This window comes from Orbicella faveolata, unplaced genomic scaffold, assembly GCF_042242905.1.
Source record: "Orbicella faveolata isolate gen_17 unplaced genomic scaffold, um_ofav_v1 contig_3, whole genome shotgun sequence".
NCBI classification, from domain to species: Eukaryota; Metazoa; Cnidaria; class Anthozoa; order Scleractinia; family Merulinidae; genus Orbicella; species Orbicella faveolata.
In genome coordinates, this window is record NW_028301558.1 from 22,589,549 (window position 1) to 22,608,654 (window position 19,106).

General features: G+C 40.4%; 2 protein-coding genes and 1 long non-coding RNA gene across 3 annotated transcripts in view; 2 read left to right on the top strand and 1 right to left on the bottom strand.

The window, feature by feature from the left end:
• The window catches only part of LOC110052995 (uncharacterized), a 208,340-nt gene that overhangs the window by 76,003 nt on the left and 113,231 nt on the right, over positions 1-19,106 (top strand). The window lies entirely within an intron of this gene.
• LOC110053027 (sialate O-acetylesterase-like) lies at positions 1,391-11,996 on the top strand. Its single transcript, XM_089297975.1, has 7 exons — positions 1,391-1,709; positions 3,466-3,647; positions 5,308-5,446; positions 5,734-5,923; positions 7,776-8,022; positions 8,947-9,324; positions 10,404-11,996. Exons 1-7 carry the CDS (start codon positions 1,463-1,465, stop codon positions 10,635-10,637), a joined length of 1,617 nt encoding a protein of 538 aa, XP_089154101.1. The 5' UTR covers positions 1,391-1,462; the 3' UTR covers positions 10,638-11,996.
• Positions 11,011-18,528, bottom strand: LOC110052967 (extracellular calcium-sensing receptor-like). Its single transcript, XM_089297974.1, has 2 exons — positions 18,316-18,528; positions 11,011-15,332 (listed from the first exon to the last, which is right to left on the bottom strand). Exon 2 carries the CDS (start codon positions 15,301-15,303, stop codon positions 12,643-12,645), a length of 2,661 nt encoding a protein of 886 aa, XP_089154100.1. The 5' UTR covers positions 15,304-15,332; positions 18,316-18,528; the 3' UTR covers positions 11,011-12,642.

Genomic DNA, 19,106 nt, shown 5'->3' on the forward strand with positions numbered 1-19,106 from the left:
TTTATACAAATTTTCGCTCCGAATGGGTTCTTGGTTTTGTGATACACTACGCTTGAATTTCCAAGCTTTTGCGTGACGCGGCATTTACATGACGGCCTAGAAAGCTGTCATGATGGTTAAAAAGTGACTTATTTCGGGGAACTTGGCTATCTGAACAGTTCATGTCTTAGAAAAAGTATTATTTTAATGTTTTAGAGTTCCTCGAAAGAAATAACTTCACGGCAAAAAGAATAACCTCACGGCAAAAGTGAAAGACTCACGGCAAAAGAAATAACCTCACGGCAAAAAGAAATAACCTCACGGTAAAAGAAATAACTTCACGGCCAGAAGAATAACCTCACGGCAAAACAGAAAGACTCACGGCAAAGGAAATAACCCCACGGCAGCCTCACCGTGAGTCTCTTTGTCCTTTTTCTTTTTGTCGGGAGGTTTATCTATTTGCCGTTTACTTTTGTCGTGAAGTTATTTCTTTTGCCGCGAGGGTTTTCTTTTACTCGTTTCACCGTGAGGTTATTTCTTTTTGCCGTGAGGTTATTCTTTTCACCGTGAGGTGATTTCTTTTGCCGTGAGTCTTTTACTTTTGCCTTGAGGTTATTCTTTTTGCCGTGAAGTTATTTCTTTTGCCGTGAGGTTATTCTTTTTGACCAAACGGAAGTAAAGCGAATTTCTGCGAAATCACGCAGCGTAACAAAAAATGGGTTATGACTGAAACTATCAATTTGGTGGACACTTACAATACAAAATGGCGGCTTGACTACACAGCACGACACGGAGAAACGTCGCGAGTCTTTCTTAATTTGGCTCATTTTTGACCGCAATTTTAACCTCCAAACGGGTAAAAATTTCAGTTTCATTTAATTTTATGTTTTTTTCATGATCCGAGACGATCCGAGTCGATCCGAGTTGATCAAGATCGTATTTATAAATGGGACGATTATAACATCAGCTAGGCAAATAGAGACAATCTTGTAAGCATATATACACTTTAATTATATCATGGAGCGAAGTAACCTCTGTATGGAGCGAAGTGACTTTTGGTTGGGGCGAAATGACTGGGGGCGAAATGACCATGGGGCGAAATTACCGGATACCTTAACGGCTAAACAAAGGTTCGTAAAGAAAGGAGTACAATGGTTATTCCCTATGTGCACTGGTACACAACCAAAGTTAGTGATCTCTCCCAAAGTGCAGTGTTCATTTTAGATCATAATAATATTATATAACCACCGATTAAGTTATTATTGAAATCAGTCACAGTTCTCAAATCACTTTCTGTTGTTCGACAAAGAAAAGTCGTTCCCAACCCTCTTGGTTCGCGCGGCATTTTGAATGACGCATTCTCATCCGGGCCTTGGCTAAGAGGAGCGAAAAGGGCTATGGGGACGAGAATGTGAATGACAGTCACGAGTTTTGTTCACTTGCGTTACTTATTGATGCACTGCAAGACCTCCCACTTCTAAGCATGTTTTCGTTTAAGCTGTGTTGGATAGTTTTCGTGCTGGATGCGACATTGGCTTCGTATAGAAGTGCCGATTCTTTGAATAAGAGGGTAAATTCTTCCAGTGTCTTTCGTTTTGCAAACATTTATGGCGACCACATGGTTCTACAGATGAAACCCTTCAGCGCAATGGTTTGGGGATTCGGTCAAATAGGCGAAAAAGTTGTCGTCCAGTTGGGGAGTGAAACTCAAACGACTGAGGTAGTCACAGGTTAGCTATTGAGTTTGCCAAAAGGTGGTTTATTAACATAGAAATTCTCCATATCGTTGTTTCCCCCTGGGTATTTCTAGAGGGGGGCGGGGGAGGGAGGGGATTTGGGCAGTTTTCTCGGGTATGAATTTTTTTCTCACCTGTAGTTTGTGCAAGAATTTTTTTTTTCGGTCAAACACAGGACCTGGATAGTAAAAACCGCATGTTCAATGTTTTTCCCTTAGCTCCCCTTGCATGATCTTTTTTTCAGCAGTTTTTACTATACAGAAATATTTTTTTTGGAAATTGTCCTCCCCATCCTCCTCAAAAAATAATGGCCTGTCCCTTAAAACACCCGAACTTGTGATTAACATCGATTATGCTAAGATCACAGCAGCAGAAAATAGTGTGTTGATCATTCTGGGTTGTTATCGTACGACACACGGGAGCAGATTGTCAGGGTGGCAGAAAGGAAGTTAAGGGAAAGAGGTCTTTCTAGCCTGTGAACAGGCTCCCGGCAAGGACAGAAGGGTTGAGAGAACGAAATTAACAGAGAACAACAAATGCACAATTGTCACGCACCGTAGAAGTCGTGTAGGGCAGTCAACTGCATTTTACAAAGATCTGTCAAATATTTATCTCAAAGATGTCAGCAATCAGCGGTTTAACCAATCATATCATGATACCAGATCCTAGTATCATGGAATGGTGGCATCAATAGAATGTCTACAGGCTCCCTCGCTTCAGTTGGGCTCACCGGGAGCCTGTTCACAGGCTAAGGTCTTTCACTTTCCATAATTTTCGTACTTTTCACCTTACATGTCATTTGTCCTTGTATGTCATCACAATTTTTGACCATTCTGTGGTTCTTGGAAATGCCAATATATGGCTCATTGGAGGTACCTGGAAATTCTGCCAAGGGTGGGGTGGGGTGGGGGCCGGGGGGCCGGGGTGGTCTTTGATATCTGGAATTTTAAGAAGGGTTGGAGCCAAGAGAGGAATATGGCTATTTCAACTGATGTTTCAACTTCTCTCTCTCTGTCAATTATTAGCACTGTTAGTTGTAAAATGTTAAATTTATCACCTGTAGATTGACATGGACCATGACATTTTTTTCTATTTAATTTGAAACTACTGTTAAGATCATAAAAATTCTGGACATTTACTGGGTAGTGTTCCTGGCATGCTTAAAACCCAGTACAGAAACATACAAAATACACTCTTTAAATTTAATTTATTCTATAAATTGAATTTACAGTGCAACTGTTCTCTAGCTTAACTATTAAGAAGAAAATCAATCAGTCAAATGTAAAATTATTTATAACAATGGATGGTGATCTTTGTGTTAACTGCTAGATCAATGACTTTGAAACATCCAAACAGCATTTCTACAACAAAAGTTTAAACTATGTGAGGGTAAATAGGGGACTGTTTTCCTTGAATTTGTATGCTTTTGATTCCTCTACACTGCATACACTTTACAAATCCATCATTGATGGTAAATTATCTTAGTATTATTAATTTTCTTGTCTGAACATTTAAGCATGAAAAATTCAATTTGTGATGGCCGAACCAAATCCAGCTGAAAATCAATTAAAATTTAGAATATGCAGTTGGTTCATTTGCGGTAACCCATTCCGTTTTTCTAAATAATTGTTTTAAGTGAGTTATTTTGTTCTAAGTGAGGGAAGGATGGTTCAAATACTTGCATTGTAATGAAGTTCATCCTTAGCAAACCATCCCACCCTAAGACCCATTTGTATTCAACTTGTTATAGGTCCTGAAGGGTCGGGCATATGGAAAGTTGCTTTAGATTCTCAAGGTGCTGGTGGACCTCACACCATAACAGCTACCTCAGTAGTGGATGATGTCGCAGAGACTATAACACTGAAAGATGTCTTGTTTGGTGATGTTTGGGTTTGCAGTGGGCAAAGTAATATGGCATTTACAGTTAGCCAGGTAATAACATGTTTAGTAATGCATCTATCATTGTTAAGCCTGATGGTGGGGGACCCTGGGCAAATGTGGGGCATTTGACTTTTCAGAAGAATTTTTGGTTAAAATACAAACTCTAGGGCCCAAAAAATGGGTAACATTAGATCAAATATCCCCACCGTAGTGTAACACCGTAGCATTGTGCCTTGTAGGCATCCATTTATTTCAAGATAGGCATAATTTCTTGGTGTCAATGTATGGAACATAGTAGAATTTCAACGCTTAATTGTCTGACGAAAAGTGAGAATATAACTATTTAAGATCCACACAATCTCCACAAAGTGGGGTGTTCCATCAATTTATATTGAAACTGAGTAGTGAGAAGTGGTTGTTTTCTTAATTGAAAGCAGTTGCTCACCTCACCAGTGTTCTTCTTCACAAGAACTATTTCAAGATGGCCACACAGATGAGCACACGTGATAATGATATATAATCTTCTTTGCAAAAAAATCAAATGCCCCCACTTTAGGGCACAGACTCCCAAGGGTGGGAAAAGCAATGGAAGTCAAATGCCCCACATGTGTATACCCTGGGTCCCCCCAGGCATAACATTGATAGACACATAACAGTCAAAGTAACATGTTTTTAACATGTACAGTACATTAAAATGTACTGTACATGTAAATCTTTTTAACCTAGTGCCAAGACCATGGGGGAAGAATAGTGGTTGTTAATGATTCTCCCATGGCCCAGCAAGCTTGATTATGTAACTGAAATACTTTCCCTAGATTTGATGGAGATTTCTTTGTCAGAAATTTTGAGGAGCTTGTTGAGGCAAAAGTGAAATATGGGAAGGTGGGGGGTGGGGGGGAGGGTGACTTCCATGTAAAAAGGAGGGGCTTAAAAAAGCAGTATTGCTACCTCTTAAGGTCGGCACACATGATGGTACTAGTACCTGCAACTAGTACCTGCAACTAGTCCCCTGAAGAGGTTACACGAAGAGACTGGTCACAGGGACTTGCCCCATGAACAGTTCACACAAAACTTTTTGACAAACAAGTTGAAGGGACTTGTCCCAAAAATTCAAACCAGTTCAAATTCATGGGTCTCGTGGTACAGACCAAATTTTGGTCCCTGTGACTAGACTTTGTGGAAAAAATGGCTTTTTCACATGATGGAAGTTGTCCCCGCGACTTGTTGCAGGGGCTAGTCCCCTCGTGTGTGTTGACCTTTAGGGTGTTCAGCCTCAAAAGGTCCACAGCAGGAGCTGATCTGCAGTACCTTTTAGTGTACTGAGCTGAAAACAATATGACAGGAGACAATGTGGTGTTTTAGAATTAGTACCGCTTAGGGTTGGAAAAAATCAAGTTAAGCCACACCCACAAAACAGGATTTTGATACCTCTTAGGGTTTTTAGAATGATCAAATTATTACTATTTTTGCTATCCATTACCAGTTCCATTACCACTCTCCCTAGCATATCTTGTGTTTTATTATAAGATTTTGTATTTTTTTCCACAAATTTAACTTGAATGCTTTCTCCAACTAAAGAGCAAAAAAAAAAAAAAAAAAAAAAAAATTAAATTTGGAACATTTTGACCACATTTTACTAAGTTTAACAGGTGAACCTTAACTATATAATAAATATCATTTTATAATATGTTTTTTACTCAATCCAATTTAGGTGATAAATGCTTCAAAGGCAATTGAAGAGGCAAACAGTTACCCAGAAATAAGATTGTTTACAGCATATCAAATAGAATCAAGTACTCCTTTATATGAACTGAAAGAAGTCAAACAACCTTGGAGTGTAGCTTCAGCTGGTAAGAAACTCTATCTTCCTTGGAGGATATCTTTTGCCAAGAGTTATATTTCTATTTTCTACAGAAACAGAACTAACACAAACTGTTGAGGTATGGATCCCTCTAGCAATGAGAATTTACATGAATGAATATTCCAGATGTTTTGGAGAACTCTTGAAAACAAGCAGCAGCAACACTTGCCTTGTATTCTCAAAGCATTTTTCCTTCTCTCAAACTTCCAAATATGTCTCCATAGTTTGATGGAAATACAGAAAGTATTTAAATATCAGCTTTTGCTTTTTCTAAAGAAACTGTCAATGGTGGTGCCTGGAACTATTTCTCAGCTGTTTGTTGGTTTTATGGTAAAAACCTTTATGACCACTTTAAAAGACCTATTGGATTAATTGCCACATACTGGGGCGGCACCCCAGTTGAAGCTTGGTCCTCTCCAGATGCTCTAAAGAAATGCAACATAACTGGAGATAAAGTAGATCACCTGTAAGTAATGGAAATGTGCTGCTGGTCTAGATAACTATATTATACACATTTTCTTAGTAAGTGCCGAGGGCTTATTAAATTTCTGCTGTTGGTGCTTATTTAGATAGGACACTTTGTTTCTGTACTTGTGTACCTATTCATGACAACTACAAGCCACAAACTTTTAATTGATAATTTGGCTCTTGGCTGATGGATTTGAACTCAATATAGTGTAACTGTGGGCACAGGGCAGGGGTGGATTTTTTTTTGGCGGGGAGGTTGATTGGGTCGCTAGCCACCCTCCTCTTGGCTAAGCAATAAATGAAAAAGATTGTGAAAATAAAGAAATTGCAGAAATAAAGGCAAAAACTCTGGATAAGTACCTCATTGTAATTTCTAGTTTGTGGCATTGCTAGTATCTCTGGTGTAACAGCTTTAAATTAGGTTTCAATTCTCAAATTGAAACACTTTGTGGGCATGCTCCTTTGATTCATGCAGTGGAGCTCAGTTGTGGAAAAACATACCTATTGAACTAACACAACCAAACTTTTTTAAGTTCTAGACTAAACTAAGTTGCCACAGTTTTAAGGAAATTTTTATCTACACAGCCTCTGTGAAAAGCAGTTGGGAAGATAGGTAGCTAGTTGATCATCATAAATAGACTGACAGAAATACTGTGTATAAATGAAGTTATTGTATCATATCATATCGTACCCCAAAGTACTAGCAACCGGCCCCCCCCCCCTGAAAAATCCTGGATCCATCCCTGCAGGGGTGGATACTCAAGGGGGAAGGGGGGATGGTGACTGGTACTTTGCGGTTGGAGAATTAATGGGGCATATTCCCTTTGTGTTGCAATTTGAGAAATGGAACCTAACTGCATACTGTTTCACCAAAATGATGCACCTGTCTTGAGTGTTTGGCTTTATTTCTGCCATAATATTCACAATCGTTTTCAATTTTTTAAATATTTTTCTTCTCCAAAAGGGGGGTGGCTAGCCACTTAATCCAATCTCTACCAAATCCACCCCTCAGACAATTTCTTGAAAACTCACCTTAACTCAGTACAGAGGACTTAGTAATGGCAGATAAGAGCTTGTTGTAAAGTTGGAAAAGGGTTGTTTTCTAGTCAGAATAGGCTCACTTAACATTTACAAAACACTTTAGTATAAACTGGGACATTTCATAGACACCTGGAGTCCAAGGGCTCCAGCAACGTTTTCTCTCACAAATATTGCCAGACTTTCAAGGCAGGGTGAATCATTCAGTCTGTAGGATTACAAAGGATCAGGAAATGAGATCTGGCTAGATGCCATCCATTTTCCACATGTGACCTGTGGAGTAGGTGCATTTTAATGGCCGGATTTTCTCCCATTTAAAGATTTTTTTCTTGTCAAACATTTTTGTGCTGGTAATCAACCTTCTATTGACTGTGCACCGTGCAAGATGGGCCAAACGGTGGACCACACACTTTTGAATTGAGATGAAATTGGCATTGTGTGCAATGTAAAGCTGGGATGGTTTGCTCAATAACAATACAGGGGCAGATTTATTGGAGTGGGGTGGATTGGGTGGCTAGCCACCCCCTTTTAGAGAAGCAAAACACTAAAAAAATTTGAAAAAGGCTGTGAATATTATGGCAGAAATAAAGGCAAACTTGCTGGACAGGTACCTCATGGTTATTTCTACTTTGTGGCATTGCCATTATTTCTAGTGACATGATTTCCAATCATTTTGGGGGTTGCCTCATTGATTCTGGAACCCTAAGGTACCTGCCAACCCCTTGAAAAATCCTGGATGCACCCCTGGCAATATTTATTTAGTACATACTTAATCTAGTGTATTTGTTAATTAGTATGTATTTTGTGTTGAGGTACTTGTCACCTGAAGAGGAGAAGTTCTTCAGCCCTAATGAACACTCTGTATTGTACAATGCTATGATCCATCCTCTCCTTAACATGACCATATATGGTGCAATTTGGTATCAAGGGGAAGCTAATTCTCATGAACCATATACATACAACTGTACATTTCCAGCCATGATTGATGATTGGCGATCCAAGTGGTTTCATGGCACAGATGAACTCACAGCACCTGACTATCCTTTTGGATTTGTACAGGTACAAAGTACAAGTTATTCTCACTAGGCTGATGAGTATAGAGGGCGAGGGGTTTAGGCTGGGACTGAGCTGGTGTTTTAGTCATTTATTATGTATTGATTGATAATAGTAATAGGACTGAGTGGAGTCCAATTTGGTCTCTAATCATACAGGTGATTACCGGTAACAAAATCGGACGACCGCAAATTTGTTAATCATGAATATGATTGCAGGCCAAATTACAGGCCAAAATTTGAAAGGCACAATGTCCTGTTACCAATTAATCATTAGTCAGTCTCTTGAACATAATATGTTGTTTTCTTTAAATTATTGGTCTGCATTATTGCTTCAAAACACTTTGCAATACATTCAAAAAATACATGCAAGATTACCTGATAATTAGATACAACAGCAGTTGAACTGGAAAAAGTCGATAAGCGAGTCAACAAGTCAGGCAGAACGTGCGATTTTGCTATGATGTAACACCACTAAATGGTGTGAACAACAGGCGATGACGATTAAATTCCTGTGAAAGTCCAGAAATGGCAACCAAAGGCTGAAGCCATTACATGACCTGTTCAGGTTCTTCAAAAGGTAGATAAGGCTATCCACCCAATAAATCAGTATCCAGTGGATTCTAGCGTGGTTCGTTTTGTTATCACTCATCCACTGGATAGCGATGTATCCGGTGGATAGCGCTATCGAGCCTTAGAGCTACTGGGGCCAGCATCATTGATTCATCAACTCAAGAAGTAATGGCTATTCTGATAAGTGTGTTGGTTGTGAAAAGTTGAATATTAAGGAAAGTTGTGCCTGATTCTCAAAAAGAAAATGTAAGAATTGACTTTCAGTGTGGAACCATTGCATTCATTGGACACCATTTCATTCATTCAGCACATGAATGAATTTGGTTTATTTAGTGTTGTGTATTTTGTTTTTGTTCAGTTGTCTGCCACTGGAAATGATTCAGTTGTTGCAGATGGGTTTCCTGTTATTCGCTGGGCTCAGACAGCCAACTATGGTTATGTTCCTAACCTCCGAGAACAAAATGTGTTTATGGCTGTTGCCATGGATTTGGGAAATGCATCAGCGCCATATGGCAGTATTCACCCAAATGATAAACAAGATGTCGGTTTCCGTTTGGCGCTTGCTGGACGAGCAGTTGCTTATGGAGACATTGATGTATATTATTCTGGGCCAATTGTTTCTGATGTCATATTTACTTCGGTGGCTAATACAACAACTTGGAACACTACTGTGAAATATCAGCATGAGAGTGTAGGTAAAGGAGGCATTCAACTGAGATCAGGACACGGATTTGAGGTGCAGTTTATTTGCAAAGTTCTGTATTCCAGGTACATGTAGTCTGATTCTGAGGTGGCTGGGGCGGCCGGATTCATGATTTTAGAGAAGGGCGTTCGAGATACAGACCGCTGCAGGGGGTCCCTGTAGGGGGGTCCAGAAAAACTTTGAAACTGAGGTCCTCTGAATGGGATTTCTGACATTCCGAGGCCAAGTCAGCGTGTTGTAGTCTCATTTTTTTAATTTAGGGGCTCAACGAAACCCCCCCGAGCCCCGTAGTCCGCCCCAGGGTGGTGCAAGTTGGTCAGCTCTTCTTATGAAAGTGGTCAGCAACATCGGATCATCTAAGAATGAGGCTACATTTCCGAGGAGTCTCTTGTTGAGTGATTAGTAACTTGTTTGTTTGCTTTCTCTTGTAGTCCAACGATTATTAGTGATCTTTTCTTACAAAGAAGGTCAGATCAGTAACTTTTCAGTTGAGGAATAGACGTTTGAAACAATGTACGAAGCTGAATTCATTACTTCATCGCTGTTGCAGTGGAACCCCGCCTCAGGTCACCTCGTTATTACGGCCACTCTTTGGTCTCGGCAAAAAGCCCATACATTTCCTTGTAAGAAAACCCCGTTAATGCGGCCAACGGCCAAATTCTGAAATCTCAACCTGTATAATCCTTTATAATTTTTCCCCGTTTATACGGCCACTCGAACCGGTTATGTTCATCTTTTCATTGTTAATATTTCATACATTGATTCAAGTTTCAATTTTTGTTAAATTTTATCTGCACTCCGGACGCTTACTATGTTTAGAAGTGCTATAATTGTGATCATGTGTGATGTATCTGTTAAGAAATCACTCAATTTACACCAGTCGTGAGGTTTGACCCTACCCCGTTAATACGGCTACCCCGTTCATACGATCACATTTTCATGGCCCGTTGGTGACTGTATCTGTTAACGGGGTTCCACGGTATTAGGAGGAATGCTTGACCATCAGTTTTCAGTGACTGTAATTAACCATCTGGAAAGTAAGAAAACATATATATCTTGTGCCGTTAAAATTAGGTGCGTGTTTTACCGCCAACTCCTTTTGTTGTCTACAGTACTACTGCACATCGCTTGAACACGAGACACAATCCATGATCACACAGGCCAAGATTCTCTCGCGAGACTTCAACTCTGTAGGTTTGACTGGAGAATGCCCTGCTCAGCATGTTCTGAAAGGATTGAGGTACGCGTGGTACACAAAGCCTTGTGAATTCAAGAAATGTGCTGTTTATAGCAACGAGAATGAGCTTCCAGGACCTCCGTTCACGTGGAATGCACCGGTCAACTGAGTTACACAAGGAGTGCGCAAGATCAGTGTCGATGGTGATTTTTGTTTAATTGAACGTAAACTTTTCTAGGACGGTTATTAGGTGAGAAAAGAGACTTTTTAATCTATGTTTTCAGTGACGAACAACTGCACCATTGTTACGATCCAAGATCAAGACAAGCAAAACAACACAGTTTACATAATTGTAGATTATTAGTATATAGCTGCACTGGTATCTTTGAAAGAATAAATAATCTCCAAGAAGTTATCAAGTAAACGACTGTAATATAGTCGATAAAAGTGCCGTTTTTTGTCACTGACTTGTATATTCTAGCAAGACGTTGACGTCGACTATGTCATCTCTTGACTACATTTACTCAATTTTTAAACAAACGTCTGTAATTCCTGTTTTAATGTAGTATACTTAGTGCAAACTATCAAATTACACATAACTACAATGCAATATACAAGAGAACAGAAAGAAATTAACCCATAATCCCTAGGAAACCCCTTCAGCTTCGAGAGTCGATTGATCATCCTGAAGTTGATTTCAGATCTGAAGAACATACTGGGCAGCTTTCTGTCTCTCCCTAGCCCTACTTGCGGGTTCAGGTTATAATGTGGGCTGCAATGGGACGCCTGACACGAGGCCAAAACTCGCGCGTGCTTATTACGTTTTTCCTAATCGAGTGTGAAGGGAATCCTTGTACTGTGTTCTTGATCTTAGAACTTCTTGCCACTAACCACTGTCTTTCACCCGTTTTGAGTGTTAAGTGCATAGCTCGACATGCTATGTAACCTGGCCTACGTCAAAAATGTAAGCACAACTGACTTCTTTATGGTCGAACTCGACTTTTATGTCATGAAAGATGGATTTATTTGACATCAAACTGAGGCTAGGAGTATCAATCAATCAATCAATCAATCAATAAATAGATAAATTGACTGTTTTGAATGTTTACATCTTTCGAATATTAACTGAGTGGCAGCGGCCGAATTCTACCGGAAGTCGCCATTGAGAGCCGAGCGACCAGACTAACAAAGTCCACAATCTCCTTCAAGTTCATTAATTTGAGGTCAGTAATTGTCATTTAATTGTCATTTGTTCCGCTAATAACCGGAAAAATTGCCAGTTTCACAGTAAAACGGTCTTTCAGCCGGTCTTTGAAACTGAGCACTGAAAGCGGGTGTAAGTATGTGGATATGTAGCTGTTGTAATCGGTAAGAACGGGAAATCCTATCGGAGAATCCATTATTGATGCATATATCATGTAGAAAAAAGATCGTTTGTGCGGTGACAGCTAGAGCTATTTTCAGTTCTGTTCATTTATATTCATTTTGATAAATACAGGATGAATAAATGGATGAATTTATAACTAAATATTGGAAACAATATTATCTACACTTTCAATAGAACAAGTGGGATGTTGAAAAAAACCGCCGGAGAGATCTCCAATCAAAAGCAAGGAGCTTATGAGCTTGTAAATGGTTCATCGAAGCAATAAACCGTTAAAATAATTTTTTTTCCATGCGGTTTACTAGTAAAACAATCAAAACTACAGTCAAACCCCTAATAAGCAGCCATCTTTTGAACGGCCACCCCTATTAAGCGGCCAGTTATCAAATTCCCGATGGGGGCTTTTTTATTGTTTTCACCTCTACTAAGCGGCCAGCCCCCTTAAAGCGGCCACTATCTATTTCCCCCAGGGTGGCCGTTTCATAGGGGGCGAACTATATGCACAGTAGGGGAGTATGAACCGGATATAAAAAACATGATGTATATCTCCATGTTTTTATTTAAGAAAACGCCAGTGCTAGTTTGAAGGTGAGGACTTTTTAAATAAACTCCGCTTTAAAACGATTTTCAAACTGACCACTTTTAGTCAGTTTTTTTTTTTTTTTGATGAAAACTTTAGTTTGTTTTCAACGCTTGGTTAAAGTTCTGTCTCGTTGCCAACACCCAAGATATGTCTTGTCCCGGCAATCGTCTCTTGTAAGAAAACTCTTGCGTCGAGCTTCAGTTCAGTCTACGAGGCTTTGCTAATCACGTTGCTTGTACCGCCGACTGAGATGGCTGCGGCCCATACTTTAGAGCGCGATTTATGAAACGAGTACTGTGACACCTGCGACCTAACTGATTCCACGGTGTTTTGTTGTGGATGGAACATAAGTATGTATACCTTTGGTCCAAACATACAACTTAATAAACCAAACGAGGTCACTAACGTAGTAGAACAAGCCACCAAAGTCACGTACCAGCTTTCGAAGTTGAAGACCACTGGGTAATAAGCCAGTGATGATAATAGAAGAATGTACATAGAGAAACCTATGTACTTTGTCTCGTTGAAGTTTTCTGGAATGCCCCTGGCTTTGAAGGCGTAGTACGTACAGAGGAGAGCAACGGTTAACGCATACGAGCAGACGGCGAGGAACAGTGAGTAGCCGGTGTCGGAGCGGAAAGGCTTGCACACCAGGAATATATACTCGTCAGGGCGGACGAGTTTTTCACTTCTGGGAGGATCAAGAATCATCCACAGTGCTATTAAGGACAGTGGAACTGAATTCATGACGGCAATTAACATGGTTTGTCTTTGAATTGTTTTGAAACATGGTGTAAACAGTATCGCTATTTTGTCCACTTGAAACACGCTCGTTATTCGCTTTGTCTTTAAGAAAAGCACCGTGATACAAAGAGTGACGGCAAAATAGCGCCAGAAGTACACAACGCAACACAAAAAATGGCTGGGCTCCACCAGTATAAGGACAGCCAAGGCAAAAAGAGCTGCGATGCCAAAAAGCAACAGGAAACTCATTTCTCTGCTAGACGCCTTCACGATTGGAGTATCGTAGAATTTGACGAAGACTGCAGAGATAAGCAGCGTGACAAGAAAGCCGATGAAGGCCACCACCATGATACTAATTCCTGTAGTGCTGATCAGCATGATGTTAATGATCGGTAAATGTTCACAACTTGTGCGCTCTTCGTTTGCCTTCGTCTCTGGTTCGCATTCTTTGCAGCTGCTTGATCCCACATCAGGGCTAATGGTCCCCTGCGGGCACTCGATGCATTCCCAACAGCACGGTGTCGTAGGTGACTTCACAGTGCCAGGCAAACATTCGGATGCACAGAAAGACACCGGAGCTGACAGATTGTTTAGCAAAGAGTTCCAGCGTAAGGTGGACTTGTTTAACAGGAGTTTTGGCGAAGCTTCTTTGTCCCAACATCCCACCACAATCTTCCCTCGACCCATTGCTGCGGTTGATCCACGTTGAAAGTTCACGATGTCGTAGGAGGCGGACACGGGATCACCATAACTGTCAAATCGAACCGTGCCAGTCAAACCGTCAAAACTAACATTTCTGAGGAACTTCTGTACATCACTTCCCTTGACGAACGGTTGCACCGAAGGACAGTGATCTGTTGACTGCATGCCATGCGCAGCAGAACAGTTATAAATTTCGTCCAGAGCGTGTGCAAGGGCGTAGACTGCATCGATGAGGTAGGAGATGAAAGAGCTTCGTATCTTGGTTATTGCATGAAATGACGTGAGATTTGCCCCGCAACCAGAATCGTTGGACTCTGTGACGGAACAGTTAAACTGTGACCTCCACAATTCGTCCCACCATACCATTCCTCTCTCAACGCTTTTTGCGGGCGTGATCCTCTTGAGGTGTTCCTCAAAGGCGGTGGATGGGTAGTCATGTGGCTGTATACCCAAGGACCCATCCAGTACAGTGTAACGAGTATCAAGAAACACTGCCTCTTCAGCAGTGAGTGCGTCACTTAGTATCAAAGTTTTTCCTTGAAGTTTCTCATCTGTTGCATCCTGGAAGAATGCCCTCCCATACCGACCAGAAAGCCAAACTATGATTACTCCAATACTGGGCTTCTTTTTAATCCTTGAAACTGTCTGCTTAATTTTTTCCTGATAGCCCAGCCGTGGGATAAACTCAGAAAAAGCAAGGCAGAAGCTCTTTCGATCGTACGACTCTTTCTCTAACGCCCAAATGCCATTGCGTCCGTAGGAGTCATCTAGACCCACCGCTGCCACGTATGTCCAATTGAAATGTTCTATAATGTCTGCCATGACCTGTGCTTGCAAGTTGTCCGGTGGAACTGTCCTGAAGAAGTCTTTGTACAATTGTGAGCTCAACTCTACGCTTGTTGCTGTTGGACTTATGGCGGGAATAGTGGCGACCTGGAGTAGACTTCCCACTAAGACAGCGCTGCCGGAGTTGTACGGTCCAACAAGCGCTGAGATGGGCTTAAACCCGGCCATTGTGACATTACCCAGAGAAGAAATGTTGAACGTGTTCAGGTGTGGCATGCACACTGGATCACTGTCCCGCACTAGATCGTAGGTGATGTGCATGGCCAATGCGATGCTCTCACAATAGTCTCGGATGTCGTAGCCGATTGTAACGTTGGGCAGAATGTTCGGATTCTGGTTCACACTTTCAATAGCAAAGATCATCGATTCAGCGTGTCCCAGTCCCATTGTGAAGAGGTCACCACAATGCTGACCATTTCCAGCGAAGTGAAGGCCAAATAGGCCTCCCAACATGACATCGCCATCTTTGTAAGCTCTTCTGTCGTGATTGCAGTTTGTGTAAGGCGCTCTGAGGAAGAACAGTGTCCACATGTGCAAGAACCAAGTGACCTGCCTTTCCCAAGCTGTCAGCCTCATTGCATTCGGGGCAGGCAAATGCTTTTTCTCTACAACAAGATCAGAATTGCCAATGAAATGACCGCGAACTATCAGTGGAACCTGGTTAAAACTGACACCTCAATGGGACACGCAAGTGTCCATAATGAGTGGTTCACAGAGTAGACATATTGTATCGACATAAATCAACACTAAATTGATACTAAAGCGTCCAGTTTAAAATTACGGTTAGAGCGGTTTTTATTGTCTCAACCATCAGTTGAGCTCAAAGCCTAGAAACCTTACTGTCACTCAAATAGTTAAAGGTATCCTACTAAATTTGAGTCTACTTGACAAGAACGCGACTACTGAAGATAATCATTTTTAAAAATAGTTTACAGTATCTATACTAGTTACAAAAACGACAAGCTTGATGAAGACAGCTGAATTTACATACAATCGTGCATTTGATATATTTTGCTCCCGAAGGAGAAGCAGAACGAAGAAATTGTTTTCCAGATCAGTTGTTAAAGTGGATGTGCACTAGCTTAACTGAGCTTACAAAGTATGCAGTGCTGTGATAACACTGAACCAAGCATGTGTCGGCTATTATTTCATGTCTTCTAGGGATTAACTTTCCATAGTTTTGCGTGATTGTAGCGGCCAGATTCAGAGTGTTTGCTTGCATCTCCCTCAACAACTGAACACTAATATGTTCATGGTGAAGTAAGTCTTTTAAAAATCAAACTCAATTACCCCTAGGTCCAGACCAATAAGCCAGAAGCCATTATTTTGTGATCGGTGCGACGGCAAACTCGACCAAAACCTGCCGACTACAGAAGAGTTCATGTCTTCGTTACTAAAATGCGCTGACTATATTTACCTGCTGAACGAAAAGGAAGTCTTAAGCCAAAACCACTCCAGCTTAAGATAAGAAGCTTATTCATAAAAACAACGAATCTGTATTACTAGCAGCTAAACGTCGCCGCAGCTGGCTCTGAAAATAAGTTAAACTGGCGAGGCTTTTATACGATACCATGAAAATACGAAATTAGCAAGTTTAATTATAAGGAGCGATCTGTGCCATAAGTTGAACAAATTAAATCAAAATTCAGATCTCTTGTATCCGTATGCTGTAGAGATTTCTCGTGTTTTCCTATTAGCCGAAGAGCGCGAAAGTGGTTGGCAAATCTCAGACCTTTACAATTTCGTTTCAAAATTAGCTGATCATACTTCGTTACTGTTTGTACCTCTCCATGTCATTTCGCCATGTCTCTTTTAGCTAAATTTGGAATGTTCTGATGAGTCCATTCTTTTTATCAAATTGTTAACAATAGAATACGAAAATTACCAGTACTTACAGTGTTCGGAATGATATAACATAGGTGCAGAAAAAAAATGAAATTTTGCTTTACATCCAAATCCTTTCTTTCATTAAAAAAGTTTTTATGAGAATGATGGACATCTTCCGCCCAACACAAATTGTAAAGCGTTTTAATTCAGGTACAATTACACGCTTCCCTTAACTCGATTGGTTATGGCTAATTTCATTTGCAAATACATTTTACTAGTTTATTTCTTTCATGCAGATTTCCTTTCCGCTTTTTCGTCAACGACATGCAGTTGAAATGTTTCGTTACGCTGATCAGGTTACCAGAAAAACAAATTGGTGTGATATAGAATTTTGAAGTTGGAGAACTCCAAACTGTGTGCAGCTATTGGCTGGTTACGATCTGTCTGGCAACAAACCTTGTCCTTTTCATTCCTCCAGTATGTCCGCGATCTTATCACCGGATTTTTGGAAAGATGTGAACCAAAAAAGCCAACTCTACAAAGACTGTGAATTTTGTCTCGTCGTGAGCGTTTCAAAATTTACCAACACAATATACTTCGGTGCGCTGATTGATTTGGTGGGCTAATATATTCAATGCGGGTTTTAATGACGGCCTTTCTGCATGGGCCTGAAGGCAATCTGAAGGCAATATGGGGGCACTCTAAGCACTGCTGCTGCTTTGAAATTGCCATAAACGTTTTGTTTTCAATCTCCCTGTCATACAAGTGAGGCGGTCGGTCGATTAAAAAGATCATTATAAGGCGGAAGAGAAATATCTCAGGGAAAAAAAAAAATTCCTCTGACTGTTACTTTGCATCAAAGTCACTATCAATCCAGAAGTTGTTCAGTCAAAAACGTGGTTATGAGGCCGCCTGGTTTAGATGTCAAAGTCACTTGAACATGCATATGAAGCGTATTAAAATTGGGAACACCCAAAAAACAAGAGTAGGCAATGAATCAGGGAGCTAGGTTCTTCAGGCACATGAATATAATATATTATTATTAACGTTTTGTTTCAGTTTTTCAAATCAACTTGGGCGGTTCGGCGATGGCAACGAAACGTTTTATGAAGATGTCTTCGGCAGCAGTTTGCCATGCTTGGGGTGACCGTAGCAATTGCGGCACGGAAAGTAAAGGTTTTAACATCTCTTAAATACTCTTCACGATCAAACCATTGCGACGACGTCAGGTACTTATTAAGCGAAAGAGGAGAAATTTGACCCTTGATGTCCTCTCAAATAATGAAAGGTGTTAATCTTCATTTTTTTTTTTCTTTTCGGTGGGTGTAAAAATTAAACACAGTACAATTGATCGCTGAAAACTTCATTAACATAGAGGCTATATCGTCACTGCCATCATTTGCTCTGATAACATTGAAGAAGCCAAACTCGAGTTTTCTAATTTAAATTCGATTCACTTTGATGGTCAGTTTATTTTGGTGAGGTCTGGTGAAACGGCAATTAAGCCTTTCAAATCTGAGTCAAACTTCGGGTCAGTTTAACAAATGTTGTTGTTCAGTGACCTAAAATGTGGATGAAAGCTTGCTGTGTGGCTAGCGCTATTCAAATGAAAGCTACATTGAAAAATATATTGATGCGGTACTGTTTACTTTGAAGTCGTTATTTTACAAAGATATCTTGCCAATTCAGTTCAAGATGAAGAGTTACGAAAGCATAACATAAGTGTAAAAAAAGAAGCTCAGGAAAAACGGGCTAGCCTACCTTTGCAAACTATCGTAGTGGACGCCCTTTTGTGCAGTGTTATCAAAGTTGATTCAACCGTTGTCTCAATGTTTCAGTTAAGTCTTGGTTAACTGAAGTTGTAAGATGTTGTGACTTAATTCTCGGTCGAAGCAACTAGATTTATTCGTGTCAACTGCCTTCTTTTACAACAAAAACATTCAGAATAATTGCAACTTTCATTAAGTATCATTTACAAATGCAAATACCCAAACAGCAAATCAGAAAGAGCAGCTGGAAATAACAACAGTGAATAAGGCTTTTATCGACTTTCCCTAATTTTCCTTGGAAACGGAAAGTTGTTACTTCGTCCAAAAAAGCCTTACTTGAATGTAAAAATACCGGGGCTAGGCTTAATGTCCTCTATCTGAACATTCGTGCTTATTGAATCGTGAATAGAGGATAAATTGAAGCCGTTTTTAATAGCCTTTATTGACAGGTCTTTATTTTTCTAAATCTGGATCTGTTTCGCGGCTTTTGTCCAGTCAACACCCAGCGGGAGAAAAAGAAACAACGTCGCTCTGTTTAAGATATTTTTCATCCGACACTTAATAATTTCGGTTTTCAGTGAAAATGCATGGCAATATAATTGCTTTGATTTAAGCTCATCTAGTTTTCATCTAGCGCTATATATTTATTTCGTAAAACAGACTGAAAAGTTAATATTTTCCTAGTTGTCTTGCTCGTACACTTGAGTCAGCAGATGCACGGATATAAATATAGCTTCGGGGCGGAGGATCAAGTGCTAGGCGCCCTAAAACACTTGAATTTTC